Source organism: Pungitius pungitius, chromosome 18, assembly GCF_949316345.1.
Source record: "Pungitius pungitius chromosome 18, fPunPun2.1, whole genome shotgun sequence".
NCBI lineage: Eukaryota > Metazoa > Chordata > Actinopteri > Perciformes > Gasterosteidae > Pungitius > Pungitius pungitius.
In genome coordinates this window covers 15,158,297-15,180,078 of record NC_084917.1, presented here as the reverse complement: position 1 = coordinate 15,180,078, position 21,782 = coordinate 15,158,297, and the positions used below count along the sequence as shown (strand labels likewise).

Below are 21,782 nucleotides of genomic sequence, written 5' to 3'. Positions count from 1 at the left end.
GCCCCCAGCGACACAACAGGTCATCAAACTGGCTGCTGGTCAGTCTGAAGCAGCGCAGGAAGCGGCGTCATCATGATGCACTTCGCGGAGGAGTCGGTGAACGACTGACGTACCGAACCCAAACGTGACGTTTGTGTATTTCGCACAATAAAGAGCAGAAACAGTGTTTATTTATTGCCATGGTGGATAGTGGAAGTAACATAAACCACGCCCCCTTTCAAGTGCGACTGAAGCGGAAAAAATGGGACGCGAAATAACTACAACTAGTTGGGCGAGTGACACAAATTCGCTTCGCTTTTGGTGTGAACGCAGCAGAAAACAAAGTGTGCTGTGAAGTTTAAAAAAAAATCTTTTTACAACCTCTGGAAAACGTTTCCTATGTTTATACACAGTGACATTTGTTGCAAAAGTCTTTAGCTTCCTGGTAAGTAACTTCCTCTTGGCACATCTTCAGGCCTGAATAAAACAAGTTAGGCTTCCTGCTGAGCTCAGTGATGCCTCAAACTGATATTTAACCTGTCTTTGTGCCAATTTTGGGATTGAACACAATTAATATGTAAAGGAGTGTTGCTTATTAACATTTCATGAGGGAGTTTTCATGGTTTGACATCCTTGACCGATGGGATTTAGAAGAGTGATGGGTAGCTGAAGTGAGAAGTGGTTATTGTGAGTAAATCATGGCCATGATTTATTATAGTAATATATATATATATATATATAATATATATAATTGTGTTTTTAAGCAAGTAGATAATGAAATTGCACACTTGCATTCCACAGTGATAATTGTATAATTTCAGAAAGGTTTCTCCATAGACTTTACAAAAATGTACTACATCATGATTAAAAAAGAATCACCTGGGGTATAAGGTATCTGTTGCATACAGGGTATTGCTGGGCTATGACATTTCATAATCATGTCATCGCTAAGCAGCAACATTGGGAAACACACCTGACTGAACCTCTGTTTGAGGAAGTTGCACCGTCTGATGGATGTGGTCAAAAGCTCTCGTAATGCTCAGTTTGTTTATGCTGAGTTTGCTTTATGGCACATGACTTTGTGCAAAGGACTACCTATCATCAATCTTACTACTGGAAATGGTATGACCACTTAGAATGTCAATACGCAGGATGTGATGCTGCACGCAATGGGTGGACGCATGGGCTGCTGTAGAAGAGTAAAACCCAGCCAGCAGTCTCTGTTGGATCCGTAGATGTCAAGGGCAACATTTCACTCCTCATACTCTTGTATGCTGAGTGGAGTCTTCGGTCTTCTTTTGTTTTTCACTACAAAGGATGTATCGGCATATAATGATTCATAAGTATCTGGTCCAATGTCTAGCCCCAAAAGAGCAAAGTTGTGTTCTGGAACGAGAGGTTGTCCACTGTGTTCCTCAATATTAGCAGGCTACTTCTTTTCATGCAAAATGTTATAAAGCAATCTCCCGTTCATTAATCTGAGAAGCAGCTGATAAGCTGTCCCCCATATCCAGCCCTCAAGTAGTTTGTGATGAAAAGTGGTTTTCTTTCCTTTTTAAAGTTTTGAAAGAGGTCTCCTATTGTGTTCCACAGGCGGAATACATCGTACATGTTTCATCACCACTAAATTACTGCTGTTACCTGGATTTAATTAGTTGGCTCCCATTCATAGAGGCAGCTCTGTCAAGCAAGGGACTTTTGCATCATGACATTGGGGGGTGCTGTGATTTGAAGGTCGGGGCGACCCTGGTGTTTCCACTGTAGCCTCTCTACCGCTGGAGTGTTTTGCCTGCTTTGTACCACGTGCCCAGATCGACATGTGCAATGGAAATTCCACTGTATCAATCGCCTGTTGCCCATGGACTTTTTTCCCCAGCAATCCATGAGCCAGTCAGCGTGGTAGAAGAGCCCCCCCCCCCCCCGATGGCTGCTAAACACTTGTATCGCGTGTTCAGACACGGTGAGCGTCACCAGGAGGCCGCTGGGATGGGACATTCCAAGCAGGGACGGGTTGGCGTGTCTCGCCGCCTGCCCTAGTGTAACTGCCCCGGCATCAGGCAGCCGTGTGGTTTAGGTCTGTATTGACCAGTCGAAGAGGGTTGGGGCACATTTATTCAGTCTGAGCAGCCAGGCGGAAACGCGCTGCGCTTAAATATTGATGCTCCAGTGATGCAGCGCCACTGGGTGTGACTGCGCTTTGCTGTTGTCACTTCTTGGTAGGGATGGTATCGCTTGGGTTTTTTCCCATACCGTCGCTAAATTGATACTTTATAAAACGATACCAGTGCCTAAGTTGATGCTAAGAAAGCTGGTTGTAGAGGGTTTTTTGTACCATCAGAACTTGTCCTGGCCATTGAATAAACCAAACCTTGTGTTTGGACTTGCCAGCGCGTGTGTGAGGTCCTCCTCGGTCTTCCCCACTGTTCTGTGTGGGTTTCTCCTCATTCACACACGGCCTCATGGGACGTTCTTAACTACATGCCTAGTGTTTGACATAATTGGCTGTGATAGAACCATCATGTCAGAACTAATGAACTCTGTCTAATACAGTGAGGTAGAGCTGTACTGAATGTAATTAATTAGTTTTCATCTAAAGCTTCTTTTGTCGTCCTATTTGTAAGCTCACTACCCTAAGCATAATGAAAACATCTTTAATTACTATGGGTATGTTTGTCATTTTAAGACTGCTGCACAATGTTAATAGAAGTGTGGCTTTTCACTGACTATTAAATTCACAATGAAAAACGACGTATTCTCAGTTTCTGTATTACTAAAATGTAAGTTATACTGAAATCCAAGTAGATTTTCCGCAGTTGCTATTGAAAGATTTCAAAGGATTCCCAGACTTATCCCAAATAAGTATCTGATCCTTGTGAGCTGTGAACATGGTATAGTGCAGATCAGGGGTGCTCACTTTTCAATCAAGTTATGGCGGTCCACCCCCTCCCGCCTCCTCTCTGAGGACTGGCTGACGGGGGGTAGGACCGGCCGGTAAGTTGTAGCGGTCACCAACCGCCACGAGCATCCCGCACATTCCTGGTTGTTGACCTTACTGGAGTCAGCCTGGGTTGCTTTGGACTGAAGAAACATTTTATTATTATTATTTTATTCCCATTATTTTCCCATGCAAAGGCCCGCGACCCACTAAAAACTAAAAATTGTTTTTAGTTGAGAATCACTGGTCTAAATGACTGCCTATGCACCACATGTAAACCTTATTCATAGACCAGTGTTTAAGATTGGAGTTGGGTAGGTAGATATTTTGATTAGAATGGCATTATGCTAATTCTTAACTGAAACCATACCCATGCCCAATAGCTGTATTCTTAAAGAGCACTTCATGATTTATGTTCAGCCAAAAACGACGTTCAATGCGTCCGTTAGTAAGCAAGGATCTCCAATTAGCATTAGTTTCGGTCATCACTCGTGGTTGACCGCGCGTGCGTGACGTCATTTTTTTTTTTTTAAATGGATGACACGCGATCGACTGGTCAGTAACGCTCGACCTATTGGGCGCCCCTGGTGTAGATGCAGCCGCCAACTATTGGCTGGCTGAAGTTCCTTATGTCGAGCATGGCTCGTCTTGGTGTATGCATGTCCTGACACGCTTTCAGTGTGCTGATACAACCTTGTTTTTTTCCTCATGAAATTTGATGTTAAGGCTTCCACCCATGTCAGCCTCATGGATGTTGGTGTTTGTGGGGAAAGTGGAACGGGTAAAACAAGGTGCCAGCTGCTCTTCTTCTCCTTAGTGTTGTCCAGCAAATTGCAAGGCTCTGGTTTTTGCTGCTCTTTACAGGAGATGTTGAGCTCTCAAACAATGGATGCGTTGTCCTAGTGTTGCGTGTAAATTATTATTTTCTTCTTTTTTTGGTAGCCATCTCTCCCTCCCTCCCATTTCTACGCTGCTCCTCCTTGTCTTTGTTTAGCTGCACACATTGTACCCAGAAACAGGAAGCAAAGGACGCCCTGGGCTTCTGACGTGGCCTTTGACAGGAGACGAAGTCCCTTTGTCTCAGCAGAAGCAGCCATGGCCGATGATCTACAGCTGTGGTAACACACAGTCCCAGCTCATTAACCTCTGGGTGGGCTTTGTCTGCAGAGGACCTCCTTGTCCCTACATCCATGTGTGTCACATGCAACCGGTTGTCAGAAATGGCACAGCCACCCCCCCCCCCCCCCCCCCTTTTGTACCAACTCGCATGTCCAGTCATTAAACTGGGAATACATGTTTTGTGTCCTGGAAAGGCCATCAAGACCATGCACATTTGTGCTATACGTGACTATAGTGTCATATTTCTCTAATGCCAAGGGAGGTTTGCAAACCAGTTCGTGAAAAAAAAACAAGTGTAAGGCCTGAGTTACACAGTTATCTACAGTTGCTAGAGTTTGGCAACAGGGCTGATTTCTAACTGATCTGAACCTTTTTGGTTGTCAGCAGGATTGTTGGAATCTGGAGAACCTTGCCGATCAAAAGCCGCTTGGCAGCGTTATTGCATCACGTTGCTTAAGGACATGAGAATTCTTAGAATTATGGTGCCCAGTTTGTCCTTTTGAAGTTGCAGCGAGGACTGGGGCCCTCGAGCAGAGCGGAGGGGGGGGTTAGACGGTGCCCGAGTGAAACGGATCAGCTCCACTCCGCAAACCCCGTCCTCGTACTGACTGAACTCAACATAGAAATGGTGTCGAAGGCGAGCAGGAATGGTCCCCATTGGACTGATAGTGATAAAACGACTAGGTACTAGAGAATGTTTATAGCCCACATCACTGACCCTTCTGACCAGACCCCTAACTTCCCATGGGTGAGACCTTAATGTATGCATCCGAGCTAGCCCAGCCTTTCACCACTTGCCCTCTAATTGTCCACCTGGTTGTACAACAATGTAGTAAAAAAGCAACTCATTAAGGGGACGCGGTCAGCCTAGAGCCCTTCACACAGCCGTATAATACCCTGAGTGGCGCTATGCCAACGTCCCCTTCACAGCGAGCTCCTTTTTGAGCTGTTCTTTTCAGGCCTGAGCATTTGCTGTGTTCCAGATCTGAATGAAGCGCTTGTGTCAAACATCTGGGATTTTCTTTTTTGGGTTACAATAATATTTTCCAACATAGAAACACACACGCACGCAACATTCCCTGCTCTGCCTTCTTTTGTCCCTTTCTGGGATCACAACGCGGACGACCTTCATGCTCACGTTTCCTGTCGCATGCAGACCGCTCTGCTCGGACGCTTTGACCGCTAAGCTCAGCACTTCACGAAAAGCACGTGGGCTGTTTCCACTTCGGGGATCGGCCGGTCTCAGTGGAGGGGGTGAATGTTGACATCACTTTCTCACATAACAGCATGCCCCCTCACCCTCACCCCCCGTAGAGCAGTAATAAACTCGCTGTGGCTAATATGAATGGGCAGGACTGATACTGGAAGAAAAACAAAAATATTGCAAAACAACTGTTGAGCCAACAGTGGGGCGAACAAACCATGAAGCACAGACCTTAAATGATAATTGTTATTTATCCAGCACACGTGAATTTGTACTTGGCTTAAATGAGCGTGACTTTAGATTTTCCAAGTAATCAGCATGCTACATACCTGCCAACTTTTCAAAAAACCTTGGAGTGAGATTTTGTCAGGTGACTAAAATCCTGCCACGCACACAGCCACACAAGTTGGTGGCTCATATATCAGAGAATTGGAATGAATTTGCTGTTGTACCCATGTTGTACCCTGCATTCTGGTGGTTTGTGGGGAGGCACAAAGCCATTGATAGGGGCAGCCTATTGGAGATGGACAATATTGGTTACACTTTGTGAAGCAGATGTAGCTGAAGGTCCACCCCCCATTGACATTTTGGATTAATTGCCGCGCTTGACTGAAAACATTTTATTATTTTATTCCCATTATTTTCCCATGCAAAGGCCCGCGACCCACTAAAAACTAAATTGTTTTTAGTTGAGAATCACTGGTCTAAATGACTGCCTATGCACCACATGTAAACCTTATTCATAGACCAGTGTTTAAGATTGGAGTTAGGTAGGTAGATTGATATTTTGATTAGAATGGCATTGTACTAATTCTTAACTGAAACCATACCCATGTTGTGAATAGCTGTATTCTTAAAGAGCACTTCATGATTTATGTTCAGCCAAAAAAGCCTCCCACCACACGGTGCATTAGAAATTGTTACGTACCTAGCTAGTCGGTAGTGACCGTTTCTTCGTCTGTTTTGGTTTTCTTTCGCGCCTCTGGTAAATGAAACACAACAACACAACGTTTTAGTTTTGTAGAAGACAATGTTCCCAACAGCTGAGTTGTGCTTGCATAGTCCTGTTCGCAACTACATACAGTTCTTTGCAAAAAAACGTTTGCATAAAACGAAGGTCAATTACCGAGCTTAACTTCCCATGGAAAATGTCTTAATGTATTGGAACCTTTCCGCCTTCGCACATGCAACCCTAATTGTACTTGCTCTAATATCAAAGCTTCCACTATATTCGCTACACTAAGTACTGTGTCTATTATTTTTTTATCAGCAAAGTTCGCCTCGCCTCTCAGAAGAGGAATGAGTGTTTTGTGTTCCCTCCAAGTGGAAGCTTAAAAAGTGCGTCCCGTTCCCTGGGGCTCACCTTGAACTTGGTCCCTGACACAATGAGCCTCTCTCTCTGTGTGGCTACACCACATGTCGCCGGGTAGGAAATGGCTTGACGAAACAGTCAAGGATGTTTGGAGCTCTGCTTCCTGTGAGCGTGCACAAGCATCATGGAAAACTGTCCGTCCTCCTTTTATGTACACGTGTTTACAAGCTGCCACATGTTTGCTTGTGTCTACACATGTGGCAGGATGTGCCCCCAATCTTGATGGCGTCCTTGTTGGTCTGCTGCTGTTTTACGCACTGAGCCTTTCAACGAGGGACGGGACACATGTGCTAATGATAGTGTGATGGGCCATTGACTGTTTTATTTTAGCCACCAATACGAGCCCATGATATTGCAGTTGACTATTTTGCCTTGAAAAACCAAATGTCAGACCTGTTCATTATCATTATCACACCAATACCAACTAAATGGTGAAAGTCATAAGGGACCCGTCCGTGCCTCCAATCCACCACATGTTGCACCCCACACTAAGAACCCATCTGGTTCCCAACCCGGTCTCCTCATCGGCTCCACTAAGACTCTGTTATCTACCAGAGCAACAAAGCTCCCCACTGTGTTCCCGGTGCCTCTCTCGTCGCCTTTCACACTCGCTCCAGTTCAAGTAGTAATTTGACACAGTTCATAAACATAAGTCTCTGCAGGGTCGGCCCTGGCCATTTTTGGTTCTATCAACAGGCCTCAGCGGGGTGCAGGGAATCCAGCTCTGGGAGAGTTTGAGAGCAGTAAAAGAATAATGAAGTGAGTGGTGGGAGGTTTTTTCAAACAATGGTGAGATGTCTGAGCCGGTGGACATCTGATCGGTCCTCTCGGGCTCTGTCAGAGTCACGCAGGGAGGACGGGGGACCGAAATAGGTATCTGAGAACCCATTAGCATCCGCCTGGCTCAGAAGATGCATACCTCTGCAATGTAAGCTAATATGCACATCGGACACAGTGTACTAGGGGACGGTTCTAATGATATTAACAAATAATTGCGCAACAGCACAAAGTGGCTGACACTCATTATACTTCAAACCCCGCAAAGAAAATTGTTAGATTGCTCAGATTAGAGATGCAGCAGCAATGGAGGATAATTTAAGCAGCTGCTAGTTGTCAGATTGGTAAACGATACCCGTCCGTGACCCATTCATGTTGTGCATGCCCAGCAACAGTGTCATACGAACCCTGTATCATAGCTCAGTTTGTTTTGGACCCGAGACGGAGGGAAGAACTCCAAACAAGCTTGGTTCATCTCCAATGTGCTTTACATCCAGCCGTCAATCATTGGACAAAGCCTTTGAGCAGCGCATGTGTTGTGTTGCTCTTGGAGGTGTCTTTTCGACTGGGCTTTGAAACGTTCAGCTCTCCTCCACAGGCCAGCATAATGCTCTCCTCAGTCCCTCTAAGTGGCTGCAGTGCAGTTTGTTTTTTCCGTTTTAATGGACTGACTTAACAGGAGCCTTATTTGTTTTTGACAAGGTGTGTTGCGTCAGCCCAGATAATTCCAGATTATTCATTAGTGGGTCAGCAGAACATGCCAGTGTTTCCTGGCAATGTTCTCTCCTGCTTTTAATATGTTTTCCGGTCGCAGGGTTGTGCACCAACTCTGTTATTCAAAACCTCACGACTTTGAGACAGTCTGCTTGAAATCCAACTGAATTAGAAGGTTTATCTTTTTTGTCACGGCACAGTGTGCACTGCCGTGTTTGGCTCGGGATGCTCTGTCATTGCTGTGCTAAGCCATCCTTTGTGCGGCTTCAGCCATGTGGATGATGTCCACCGGCCCGTTCTGTGTTGTCTGCACGGCACTCTGAGCCCTCGGCCACAGATCCACTTATCGGGTCAAGTAAGCATCTCTACCTGACACCCATGAGCAGCAGCAGCAGCAGCAGCAGCATCATGCCAAGCTGCTGCTGCTGCTGCTGCTCTCCAAATGGACCGAAATTTACTAAATGCACATCATGCTGACATGGAACTATAAATGAGGAACATAAACTGATGTTTACCATGTTTAATGAGGCAATACATCCAGAGAAGTAATTTTCTTAGACTTCTAAAAACTAGTCGCCCACTGATGGTCGGCAGTAAGAATGCAGCTTTGAGACAGTTAACAGATTGAGTTTGGCATCCTGCAAGTGTTACACTAAAGTGTTCTTTCAATTACAAACACAAATGGTTCCTTCTGCCGACATGATTTACACCTACTGTTATCACAAACACATTTATTAGTTAATAATGCAACAATAGTTAATGTAATTGTTCCACACTTAAGCTATTTTTTTATCATTATCAATTAGCATTATATTGTTGGTAAAATAACTTAACTGACTAAAACGTTTTAACTATCAATGGATCCTTTGCTGATTCCCTCCCCTTGTAAAGCAGGCTGTCCAATCATAGCTTGGCATCAGCCAGCTCTTTTCCTATGCTCACCAATGGTTTCAGGTGTTCGTGCTGGGTTTTGTGGGTTTGGAGCTTGAGATGGTGATGATCGTCGCCTGTAGAGGTGGAAGCAGATGTAGAATTCTAAAATGTCATGGTTATATGTGTAAAAAAGATTTAACTAATGTTCCAAACATCTGTTGGTAGTAAAACCCATGAGGAACACTGTTCTTCATGCCATCTCTCATAGTAGAGGCAGGCTACAAATGAACCGGTCGACCGCGTCCCTAATGTCCCACAGGGCAGCACGGCTTCATTTCAGCGTTGCATAATGATATCATTGCTTTGTCAAAGTGTGCCGGTGTTAAGTTTTCATACTGATCGAAGGCCACAGGCGTACAAACTCTGTTAAAGCAGGTGTGTGTGTGTGTGTGTGTGTGTGTGTGTGTGCGTGTGCGTGTGTGTGTGTGTGTGTGTCCTTTCATCCGTTCACCGGCGACTGTGCGTCATCGTCACCCAAAGCCAGATGACATCATTACTTCAGCCACTCACGACCCCCAGTCTTTTGGCTCAGGTGGGGTTCCGAATGCAGTACAGCAAATACTTGAAGTTAAAGGGAGGGAGTCGTATACTATACAGTCCGATTCCTAGTGGCTGTACAAACTCAAGCTTTTAATTTCCTCTCGCTGTGAAGCCACATCTTTTTAGACTGCCCTTTTTTTAGAACTATACTTTTTAGTCACTTTGCACTCTTGACTGGTCTCCATTAGTCAATGCTGATGCATCATGTGATCTGTAAAATACACCCATCAGTGCACTGAATTGACCCTTTCCTTGATGCCCAGCCTGGAATCACTTCTAAAAAAAGATCCATGCTCTAATGGGGTTGGTTTACACCAAGGTGGTCACTCTGGGGCACTCTATCTGCCCCCCTTAGGCGAGCGCCACACTGACTTATTCGCAACATTAATATCAGTGTGGAACTGTCGTGTGTCGATAAATAAGAATTAGTTTAGGCTGTGGGAATTGCACATTTTCACTCATTTTTAAGTAATTTTTGGGGTGCGCCGCGCTGCTGTTATAATGGTAGGGCAAACTCCATTCAGCCTTGCAGTACGTGATTCTCCTCAGGCTAGTTGAGCCTGGTTCTACCAGTAGAGCCAGATGGAGGCAACGGCCTGTGCCCCCCCTCCCCCCAAGAAAGTCTGGAATGTAAAGGGAATGGCAGCTCAGACACGTGTGCACGCGTGCCAGCATACAGGAACTGGAAGGGGGGGGGGGGGGGGGGTAATTTAGGATTTGTATATAGTACAATTGTAACGGAGCCTCTTTGCTGAGAGATGTTTGTTTCCTCATTATTATTATTCTACCGTGGCCAGCTTTCAATTCAAATGTATGGCAGTCAAACCAATGCTTGTTTTCATCCACCATTGGATGTCATTTTAAGAGCAACATTTAAAATGGATTCTAGCCTTCCAGGGTTCACCATGCAACTGTGGCGGGTTGGAATGAACCATGGCAGGCCACCAGAGTCTTTGTAATTAATATGCATCAATGAAAAGTGTCAATTAGCCAGTGTTTGCCACTAGTAGGATATGCACATGACTGTCCTCAGTGGACATGCAGCCTGGGGGCACACGCACATCACTGCGGATCAATGGGCTGCACAGCAGGCCACAACCAGAGAACCGCACTTCCTGTCCCCTGCTGTAAAATGAGAGTCCGCCAACTAAATCGATACCCCCCAAGGTCATCCATGTCCAGAAAAAAAGTACATTTTCAAATGGAATGTAAGTAATACAACCAGCCTGAAGTCTTCAGTAACATTTGATACAGATTTGTTCACTGATTGAAGGATTCATGAGGGTTGATCGAACCAACTGGTCAGAATGCCCATTCGTCTACTTCACTCTTTAGTTTAAATTTACATTCTTCCTATTTTATGGTAGAATAGTTTTGTAGATTAGTACTTTTAAGATGAACTAACCAAGTGGAAACATGTGTGCCTACATACGTATGTCCTTGTTCGTTACAACAGGTGTTGGATTGAATGCAAGTGGGGTTAACTCACTTCTGTGACGCACACAGTGGGGCTGTTTATCGGACACACACCGCTCCCATTCACATAATTGGTATCAAACAAGCACTTTATATGATACTAATCAGTGGGATCTTTTAGAGGAATGGTGTTTTTAAAACATTACCCAACTCCAACTATGGCACTTTTTTTTTTTTAAATTTTTTTTTATTAATTTTTTTAAAAAGTGACTTGTTTCTTTGTCAGGGCGCATGTGTACACAACCCTGTCTTTGTTGTCGCACTGATCTACAGGCGGCAGTAACGCCCCCAATGTACGCTGCAATGTGCCAGCAGAGACTGGGAGGAAGGATGCAAGCTGGTAAAAATAACAATGCTGCAATGTGAAAAATACAATGGTTTGAGAAACGAAATGCGCTCTAAATGTTGTTTTTTTTTTACACCTAAACCCCTTGTGTGATCTGATGAACTCCCCAGGCCTTCTGTAAAATGAACAGTGAGTGTCCCAAAGTCCCTTCCTTAACACCGCTTATGAGCACAAAGTAGTTTGCATATCATTGAATTAAGATTCTCTAAACACAATCATAGCTGTCAGAGGACATAAAAATGGGGGTTGACAATGGTTTCAACCTTCACTTCTATTGCTGCTTGCAATGAGCACAGCAGCCCAGTAACGTTGTTCCATGGAAGTGATGGGAATGTGCACAGCAGTGCCGGAGGGAGGCTTGTTGGCCATCCTTACATTCATTACCTGATCATTCTGTGGTGTTTATTGAATCGCCTGTAAAGAGCATTCTTTGGAGTCTTACACTCAAGTCTTTATTCGGTTACACGGTGCCCGTTGCAAAAATCCTTTAGTGAGTGCCGTTGCTCATCAGCAACCGTTAACATGATTCTGTTTTTGTGTTCTTTTTAAGGAGCCTTTTGAGGATGGCTTTGCCAACGGAGATGAGCTCACCCCCACCGAGGAGGCCGCTGCTAAGGAGGCAGCCGAAAGCAAAGGAGTGGTCAAGTTTGGCTGGGTTAAGGGCGTGCTGGTGAGTCCCTTTCAGTGACTGTTTGATATTCTCAATCCCTGCTATCCTTTGAAGCAATTCCACTGTGTACTGTGTATGTGAACTTATAAAACGCTGCCTAACTGAAACGTAATGTTAGTTTCACTGAACAGCTTGGCTACCAAAAGAGTTACTGTGTGTCCACTTTAACAGTTCCAGTTGATCTGCATAAAGTTGGTCAAGGGTGAAAAGTAGAGCTGCAACTAACGATTATTTTAATAATCGATTCATCTGTCGATTATTTGTTCGATTAATCGATGAATCGGATAAAAAAAATAAAAAATGTAAAAACATTAATTTCCAACCCTTTATTGAAAAATAGAACTGACTGTGCACTTCCTAAATATCTTTTGCACTAACAGATTGCTCCTTGAACATCCCTAAGTAAGCAAATAAAATGGACTAACACAAAAAACATACACACATCGCATGATGTATACTTTACAGCCGCCAAATTAAATATATTAGGCACAAAATCATGAATCATCGCCGTGGTGCTCCCGTGCCAGGCCATGTCACTTTTGCATATCTTGCAATCAGACATGTCAACCCTCCGGAATTTCAAAGCCCCTCCCGAAAATATCCCGGACCGACCTTTCTCCTGATTTCCACCCGGACATCAATATTGCTGCACCACCCGTCACTGGGCGCGCTGTTTCAGACCGAACAATAATAAAGGTTACACCCTGAAGTCGAGCGCGGCGATTAGAACCTAAAACTACTGGCGCTGCAAAGAAAACCGCAGCACCCCCCCCCCCCCCCGTTGCCCGCTAGGACCCGCACCCCCCATTTCAGATCGCATTGGCTTCTCTTCCTCCGCATGTTTCACAACAGTAGTACGGGTCTCTCCGATGTTCTGCTGCGCGAGCGCTCAACTTTTTTTTTCTCAGCTCTGCGCGGCGCGCGCAACTTTCTTTTAATACTCAAACATAATAGTCGCGCGACACAACGAATCGATAATGAAATTCGTTGCCAACGCTTTTAATAATCGATTCTAATCGATTTCATCGATTCGTTGTTGCAGCCCTAGTGAAAAGTGTGCCCCTCCATTAAAGCTGTACTGTACGTGTGAGCGAACAACACTGTGTTGATGAGTTTGTGTTGTGAGTGTGAACTGGTGCCTCGGTGGGGGTTGTGAAACCACTGAGGACTGACTCTCAAAATGTGAGAGACGTGATTCACAATGAGGACTGTTTGACACACATTTCATCTCATTGGAAGTTCAGCCAGCCGTCTGGATGTCATCATCCTGCTTTTATTTTGACATGTGAAGTACTTCCTTCCTCTCCAACACTAATACTCATGTATCTGGGTTTATAAAGAAGTCTAGAACATTCTGTAGTTTAGCTCAGATTAATTTGTTTATTTATTCTGTTCTTTTTCATTATTTACTTTTGGTTAGGAGAATGAAGTTGTTATTGTTTGGATCAGACATGTTTATGTGCTATGTTGTGCAGTCAAGCATTGAGACTTCATCCACAGTGGCCACCTTCATGCACTCCCAGTAACCGCCCTCCTCTCTGCAGGTCCGCTGCATGCTGAACATTTGGGGTGTGATGCTCTTCATCCGCATGTCGTGGATCGTGGGACAGGCTGGAATTGGTAAGCGGAGACGCTGTGACGCACCTCTGACCACTCGGCCCCCTGTTTACCGCTGTCAGGTGTTTGGGCCTTGGAAGTTGTACGTGTGCAGACCTGTAGCTGAAGGATACACACACTTGGTTTGTCCCCTATGAACCTTTGCACACATTTGCAAAAATCCAATCTCCTATTAATGGTTATGTATTCCTGAATCTAAACATCAGTTTGTTAGTTGTAAAAGAAACTACCAGGTCTGCACTTTAATGTTTTGAAATGAAATGATGTTGTTTTTAAGTATTCTAATAATCTCTATATAGCTATGCTGTCTACTGCTGGACAGAATCCAAGCTTGCACAGGTTGATACAACTGGTCATTGTGGAGCACCTCCTTTTTGTTACCCGATGTTACTCCAGACCTCAGAGCAGCAGGATGCACAGCCAGTGTTTTACTTTGATGTGACAGACTTAATTGAAGCTAGCGAGCCGGTGTGGCACACAGCCTGTGTTTGTTGACGCCGGGTGGCCATTTCTCACCCTGTGTCACTGATTCTCTCGCTTTGCACACAACACAACTGTGTCTCTTCTCCAGCACTTTCTGTTAATTCGGCGTCCAGATGCCAAATATCTCCACAAAGTGTCACATGTGGCCAACTCCACTGCGGCAGCTGCCTCAGTGGCGGCGCCGCTACTTTTCACAGAGCTCTCTGAGCTCTGGAAGCCCGGCTAGTAAACTTTCACCAGTGTTGCACATTCTTTCCCTTCATGTGTGTTTTGTCTTCTATTTTTCTTCCAGCTCTGGCCTGTTTAATCGTTGTCATGGCCACCGTCGTGACGACCATCACCGGACTCTCCACATCAGCCATCGCCACCAACGGATTTGTACGCGGAGGTACGCGTTGCTTAGAGCAGTGGCACCTTGGTACCGCAGAGAAAAAAAATGTTTAGAAAAAATCTCTCGCAATTCCGTGTGCTCGATCCTCTTGACACATTTCCCAAGCTTGACCCACTGATCCAACTTTTCAGCTTGGCTTTTGTTTAGATGCAGTTATCACATCGAATGGAGAAGGAGATGTGTTACTTATAATGCATGCTGCCAGCTCCCTTTTAAGTCACGTAGCATGTTGGCACCTCCTTTCAAGATTTGTATCTTACCTGCCACTATACTATAGGGAAGTCCTGCATGCACAGGGAACTCATTTTGATGATTGTCACAAATAAGTTTCTAAATCAAAAATCGCCAGAAGGCTTACTTGGATTTCTTCCTTGCATTTGTATTACTCACAACTTAGATGGACTGATGGTTGACGAGGGGTCCTCTGGGGACTGGTGTGATTATTCAGCCTCGGTGTCCCACAGACAACCAGCTACAACGCAGTGCGGCTTGTTCTGTGCTTCAGAGTTTTCTTCTTGGTAACTCAAAGCTCTGGTAGCGTGCCCAGCCAGACACGCTCTCTCCAACTGTTGCTGGACACGGTGAAATGTGATGCAAGAGCTGACATGACCTCACTATGGAGCATATGCAGCCTGGGAGAGCTGTGGTGTTCTCTAGCATGCTCCTGAATAGAGCATGGTGCATAATCTTGGGCCCAGACGACATGTCTGAGGAGGGTTCATTGGTGAATGAATCTGGCTCTGGTCATGTGACTTTCTGGGACCTGAGCTCAGAGGTGGAGTTGGGGGAGGCCTGTAAAGATAATCATGTGATCTGGATTGAGGTCACGTTACTGACGTATCATACGACAAATAAACATGAACAGCAATATTACTTCATCCACGTATTTACACAATCTAGGGACATAGCAAGGATAGTTGTGTGATACTGACGTTATGTACGTTTGTGTTTGTTGTATTTTTGACACATTCAAATGTGATTGTTCTTAATAAATTAGACTTACTGTAGTGCGTGGAGAAGTGCAATTATTTTTTTTTTGCACATTTTTTCAGTGGGGGTGGTGCCCCTGTTATAATGGTACAGGAAACACTGAGATATAGCCAACACATTTTAAATTTAATTCAGTTTGGTTCCATCTCTTCCCAACAGTTAACTTCACTAACGTCTTGTCCATTACCTTCTGTTTCCAGGTGGAGCATATTACTTGATTTCCAGGAGTCTTGGCCCAGAGTTTGGAGGTTCTATTGGTCTGATCTTTGCCTTTGCCAATGCAGTGGCTGTAGCCATGTATGTGGTGGGCTTTGCCGAAACTGTTGCGGAACTTCTTGCCGTAAGTCCCTTTGTGCCTCGTGGTGCTTTCAGACATTCAGTCATCACTACTAAGGAGTTGGAAGGTCGGTTTTCACAAAAGGAATACTGTGGACAAACGGCAGGAATTATAACAGTGAGCAAATAAGTTCACATGGTCACCTGACTATCGTCCGTAGACGGACTCAAACTCATAATCACAGTAAGCTGAAAAGTGCTCATTTAAAACCTGTGACAGTCTTTAAACTCAAATTCCTGTTTTAAGTGAGAGGCCAATGTCAAAGTGTCACATCATTGACCTATATTGTAGTGAAATACAGTTTCTTTAAAGTAACTATTTGTGGTCCCGAGGGTAAAAGCCTGCCTCGGGTCTGGGGGGGTGACCAAGTGGTGGGGGGGGGGACCATTAACTCTCTCAGCAGAGCCAAGGATGCGCTGCAGCATTCCAGGTGGGGACGGTCTCTTATTTACTTAACTACACAACAACTTTGTATCGTTTCTCAGGGTGTAGATGCCAGTATGACCGATGAATTCAACGATATCCGCATCATCGGAACCATCACAGTGATCCTTCTCCTGGGCATCTCCTTGGCAGGAATGGAATGGGAGGCCAAGGTACTAGCAGGTTGCCCTCTCTGATACACAACTGCACAAACGGTGGAACCAACCCTCTCATTAAAGTTCCCTCAACGGGCTTAAATAAATCAAACACACACACACACACGCAGTGGTTGATCGATCTATTCGTTGAAGAGATCAGTTGTGACCAATGCGTCGGCTGTTTTCTTCCCTGTAGGCCCAGATATTCCTCCTCGTTGTCCTCATCACAGCCATCATCAACTACTTCATTGGATCGTTCATTCCTTCCGAATCAAAGAAACCTCTGGGCTACTTCGGCTATGACGGTACGACCCTCATTTCCCTTGGAATTCTCCTTTTAATGCCCAACTAATTTCTGTGCTACCTCATAACTAGAGCAGACATCATAACCCGGTGTGCTTCAGAACTTCTCAAAAGTCATGTTTTGCCGCCAGGTTCCATCATGTGGGAAAACATGGGCCCTGACTTTCGGGGCGAGACCTTCTTCTCCGTCTTCGCCATCTTCTTCCCTGCTGCCACTGGTATTCTGGCAGGAGCCAACATTTCAGGAGACCTCTCTGTGAGTCCCCATCACTCATAAATAGGGTTGCATAATCCCGGGAATGTTAAAAGTTACCTTGTCATACATGTCTACTATTCAAACATTTCTAATACAAATTTGAAAACTGTTGGCATCATTTTTTCTGTAGAGCTTGTAGTAGAACAAAAACAAGTTGGACTTATTGTAACTGTAAAACATTTGCCTACTGTATACAAATTAACTTTAAAATAAACATGGCTTCAGTTTACCTAGTGATCAATAATGACAAAGACACAATGCTGCCTCCAGGGTCCAGCTGAGCCAGGCTCGCATAGTCTTGTTCTCAAATACATTTAAGTTCCCTGCTTTTGCTAAATAAAATGGTGAATATATCCTTAATTCCTGCACTTAACTTCCAATGGAAAGTTTCCAGAAATGTTCAGCTCGTTTTCAACGCCAATCATGGACGAATTACTAGGGGGGGGGGGGTGGCTTTGTCGTGGAGTCAAACAACAAACATACAACAAACCTGTCATCTGTGTGTGCGTGGTGCTTGCATGGTCGAGCTCTGTGTGAATGAGCTGATGACCTTCAGAGATCACTTAAAAGCTCTTTATTGATGAGAATGAGTTGTGGTTGTTTTGTTGCAGGACCCACAGCTGGCTATCCCCAGAGGAACCATGCTGGCCATATTGATCACAGGAATAGTCTACCTGGGTGTCGCTGTCTCGACAGGTGCGGTGCTTTGTGGGACATCCTGCGCCTCTCTGTACCAGTGAATCAGATTTTCTTACACACCCCACATTTCTCCCCAGGCTCCTGCATTGTGAGAGACGCCACGGGGAACCTGAACGACACGGTCAGCTCCCAGTTCATGATGAACTGCACCGACGCCGCCTGCAAATTGGGCTACGATTTCTCCACGTGCGTAAAGGACGGAAATAGCGTCTGTCGCCATGGACTGCAGAACGACTTCCAGGTACGGCTGCATGTGAGAAGTGTTTAGAACTAGGGGTAGAAATGCGCCAGTGTTTTTCTTGTTTGCAAATGTGCTCCAACTGCATATCGATGGTTCAACGTGCCTCTTCTCTGGGGCTCAGGTGATGAGCATGGTTTCTGGCTTTGGGCCAATCATCACTGCTGGAATCTTCTCTGCCACCCTGTCGTCAGCGCTGGCCTCTTTGGTCAGCGCGCCCAAAGTTTTTCAGGTAAGGGCTGACGGAAACACTTAAGGGGCTTATTAATAATGACCAGGGAGCATTCTACTTGTAGATGTGTGCTGTACTTTTTAAGTCCTTTTTAAGCCATCGCGTCCCATGATGTTTTCCTTTTACACTCGGGCTGCCTGCCGATACGTGTCATGATTCAGAGGTTACGATTCAATATGTTAACCCCACTCTGTCCACAGGCTTTGTGTAAGGACAACATCTACCCCGGCCTGGGCATGTTCGCCAAAGGCTACGGCAAGAACAACGAGCCCCTCAGAGGATACATCCTGACCTTCATAATCGCTCTGGCCTTCATCCTCATCGGTACGGCTGCTCACTACTACACTGACCTACAAGATCTCAATAATAGGACTAAACAAAATGTGTAATGTCACTGTAGTATCTAACAAATTGCCTGGAAAGAGTGTCATTTGGTACCAACTAGAGGGAATGAAGTGGATAATAATGGATTTATTTTAAACTTACTAGTGAAAAGCACTCATCCTCTGTGGACCATGAATAACAAATCTGATGCCAATGTTATTGGTTGATATGACATTTGACGTAGTGATGGACTGACTATTTACACTATTATGGATGCAAGATGTAAACAGTCATTTTCCACTTACTCAAATTGAAATCCTCTTTTTCCTCCTGCTGGAGGACCTGACATTTGTGGCCAGGTCCACTAAGTGATTTTATGTTTTCTTCTTGCAGCTGAATTGAACATAATTGCTCCCATCATCTCAAACTTCTTCTTGGCCTCCTACGCCTTGATCAACTTTTCTGTGTTCCACGCCTCACTGGCTAACTCACCAGGTAAGATCGGAAAAAGAATTCCAAAGTGCTCATTAACTCATTAAAGGAGCCTTCCCTCGTCTGATCGTGCAACCGAGAGGCTCATCAGCCACTTGGAGTCACGGGTCACATGCTGTTTAATGGGGTTGGAGGCTTCAGAAGGAATTACTTACAAGCTCTCTGCTGCTCAGGACTCCTCTCACTGAACGAAAAGATTAGATTTACCAACTCACAAGACACTTCCTATCCTAAGCTCCTTTCAAACAGGCACTGCTAGCCTGAACTTATGTAGATGATTATGTTTGGATCCCTTGGACCAGGCGTTAAATGGTAGTCTCAGAGAATACCTCTCTGACCTGCTACTCTTTGTCCCCATTAAGAGTTTGTTTGAGTTTTTCCTGTGCAGATATGTGTACAGGCTGTAAAGCTTGTATTTTGGCCTCTACAAAATAAGTTGAATTAAATTATCCAGAGAATTCATAGCATGATCATGTAGCCATTTAATCAAAGACGTCATCGACAACATCTGACTGGAAAGAAAAAGGTCAGAGATGATGCGGAGATCCTCAGTCAAATTCAAGAAGCTGATGGAGACTCAGGTTGAAGGTGATCATAAGCTCATACATTTTCATACATTTTTGGCTCTGCTTCTAGTCAGCAAAATAAGATCTTGTTCTGAAAAACAACTTTTTATCAGATAGTGTTTCCAAAATAAATGGTTATTTCTACAAGCTGCGTTAAGAGTCAAATGCAGTAGTTTATCAATAATGAACACGTTTGTGAGAAGATTGATGGTTTTGTCTTTTCTGTGGATTCTGGTTGTGACCCAAGTAGTTCCTACATCCTTATTGCTGTCATTTGTGGCATCTGTGATGCAGTGTAGTCCTTTATCAATCTTACATGATGTGACTTCTGATCAAGTTAGTCCTGTCACGGTTTCTGTCCCTCAGGAGTCCATTAGTGTTTCTGAGTGACTGGGGTACATCATTTGACAGTTTGTCTAGCCAATGCATGAGAACCAGCTGTGGTGCCGGTGGGACAGCACAGGTAGCATCACTTGGCTGAACAAATATCTCAAATCAGCAGCTCCAGGTGATGTCATACAGCAAAATTATTCAACTGCTATTCTTTGCTATTAAACGTAAGGGGTATTTTTTGGTCTATTATGTTTGTGTCCAAGTGACTGAAGGGGACAATGATTTTTGTTGCTTTGAAGAAGAATGCTGCAGTCGCTAAATAAGGCCCGATGTCTGGGAGATAAACGCTGCATGTTTCTCTCCCCGACAAAGACTATTTCCATTACGTTACGACACATTGGTTCTACCAATGGCAGCATGTGGCCCTCGGGGCAGGAACAAGCACTTTAAGTGGACCAACGGGGGCCAATTAGTCTGATTTTATTACACAGCGGCTACAAGGTTCTCCCTCAATACTGGACCTGTATTGGTCAGATAAAAAGAAAAACATATTACAAAAGTTAACATTTCCAAAGGCGCAATATTACAGGAAAGTATTCACACGTTCCTCCAGTGGTTTTCATTGTTCCAAACCGCTGTTGGTTTGATTTGTCCAGCTTTTGAAGTACGTTTCCACCTCCAGTCCAATGACATTGAGTTTGTGATACATACATGGTTGGAAACGAATGACAAGTTTCCCCAGAAAGTAAAAAGCCGTGAGGAATGTACAGAACATGACGTCTCTTTGAGCAGGATTCTCCTTTGCAGCACTTGAAAGGATTAGCTTTGTTCCTGCAAGTCACATGACGAAAAGCCCAAAATAAAACTTTTCTACATTGTTGTGCTCTCTGAAAGCTGCGATCACAGAGGGTCATTTTTAGGACCAGCAAAGCTAGAATCGGTTTCATGTGTATCCTATAAACACTTGAGATTATTAATAAATTGATATGCAGATATGCATCTTAATCGTTCATGCATTTAGTTATATTTGACAAGGTCTTAGCAACATTGGTGGGATACTATATTGAGATTGGGTAGACTGCTATTGAACCCTACCCTTGATTGAGGAAATCCACCAGTTAGTTGGCAGGCTCTTGGGTACAAACCCATTTCACAAGTGGTCGAGACTGTTCCAGGAGTGCTGTGCAATAATTGTTTCTTACTCGTGGATTGTATAATGAATTAGTTTGACGGAATCTTCAGATTGCAAACACCTATAAGCCACTTTAGTTGTGTTGACATTATCCTGCTTGACTCTACAATGTGAATTCTAGACCAATAGAATTTGACGACATGTGTTTACACAGCCTCATGTTATTGTTAAATGATCTGTGGTCAGTTATTGTCTTCTCTACTACAGTGATTCTCAACTTAAAAACGGGTCAGCGACCAGCCGTTTTTAGTGGGTCGGGCCTTTGCATAGGTAAATAAAAATTAGGGGAAAAAAAGAGAGAGAAAAAATCATACTGTCATTTTATTTTGAAGGGACTTTTTTAATGCAGCGGAGTGTCCGTTTTTTTGCCGGCTTGTCCGTCCATGTTTTCAGCAGCGTGTGCCAGGTTGGGTCAAACCATTCTGATATGGGGGAGACATTGGGTTTTTAGGATAATTAAACATCCTGAATATGAAATTCAGCTTATGAACTTGATTTTGAATAAATTTGAGATGTTGAGAATGTTCCTCGATTTGGGTCGCGGCTCGTCATTAAGGGGAGATGGTGGGTCCCGGAGCCAGACCAGTTGAGAACCACTGTTCTAGACTATATAGCTGAATGAAATGCATGTAACAGCTGACCTACTTTTATATTGAGTTCTGTGCTTTTTTTCCCCTTCAATA

General features: G+C 44.4%; 1 protein-coding gene across 2 annotated transcripts in view; it reads left to right on the top strand.

Annotated features, from left to right (window-relative positions):
• Positions 1–21,782, top strand: part of slc12a2 (solute carrier family 12 member 2) — a 43,397-nt gene that overhangs the window by 2,842 nt on the left and 18,773 nt on the right. For both annotated transcript variants that reach the window (XM_037484419.2, XM_037484418.2), the window contains exons 2-13: positions 11,946–12,065; positions 13,610–13,685; positions 14,458–14,553; positions 15,747–15,886; positions 16,369–16,479; positions 16,661–16,769; positions 16,899–17,023; positions 17,635–17,719; positions 17,800–17,963; positions 18,085–18,192; positions 18,393–18,516; positions 18,910–19,011. In XM_037484419.2, coding sequence (XP_037340316.2) covers positions 11,946–12,065; positions 13,610–13,685; positions 14,458–14,553; positions 15,747–15,886; positions 16,369–16,479; positions 16,661–16,769; positions 16,899–17,023; positions 17,635–17,719; positions 17,800–17,963; positions 18,085–18,192; positions 18,393–18,516; positions 18,910–19,011 — 1,360 coding nt within the window. The remainder of the gene's footprint in view (positions 1–11,945; positions 12,066–13,609; positions 13,686–14,457; positions 14,554–15,746; positions 15,887–16,368; positions 16,480–16,660; positions 16,770–16,898; positions 17,024–17,634; positions 17,720–17,799; positions 17,964–18,084; positions 18,193–18,392; positions 18,517–18,909; positions 19,012–21,782) is intronic.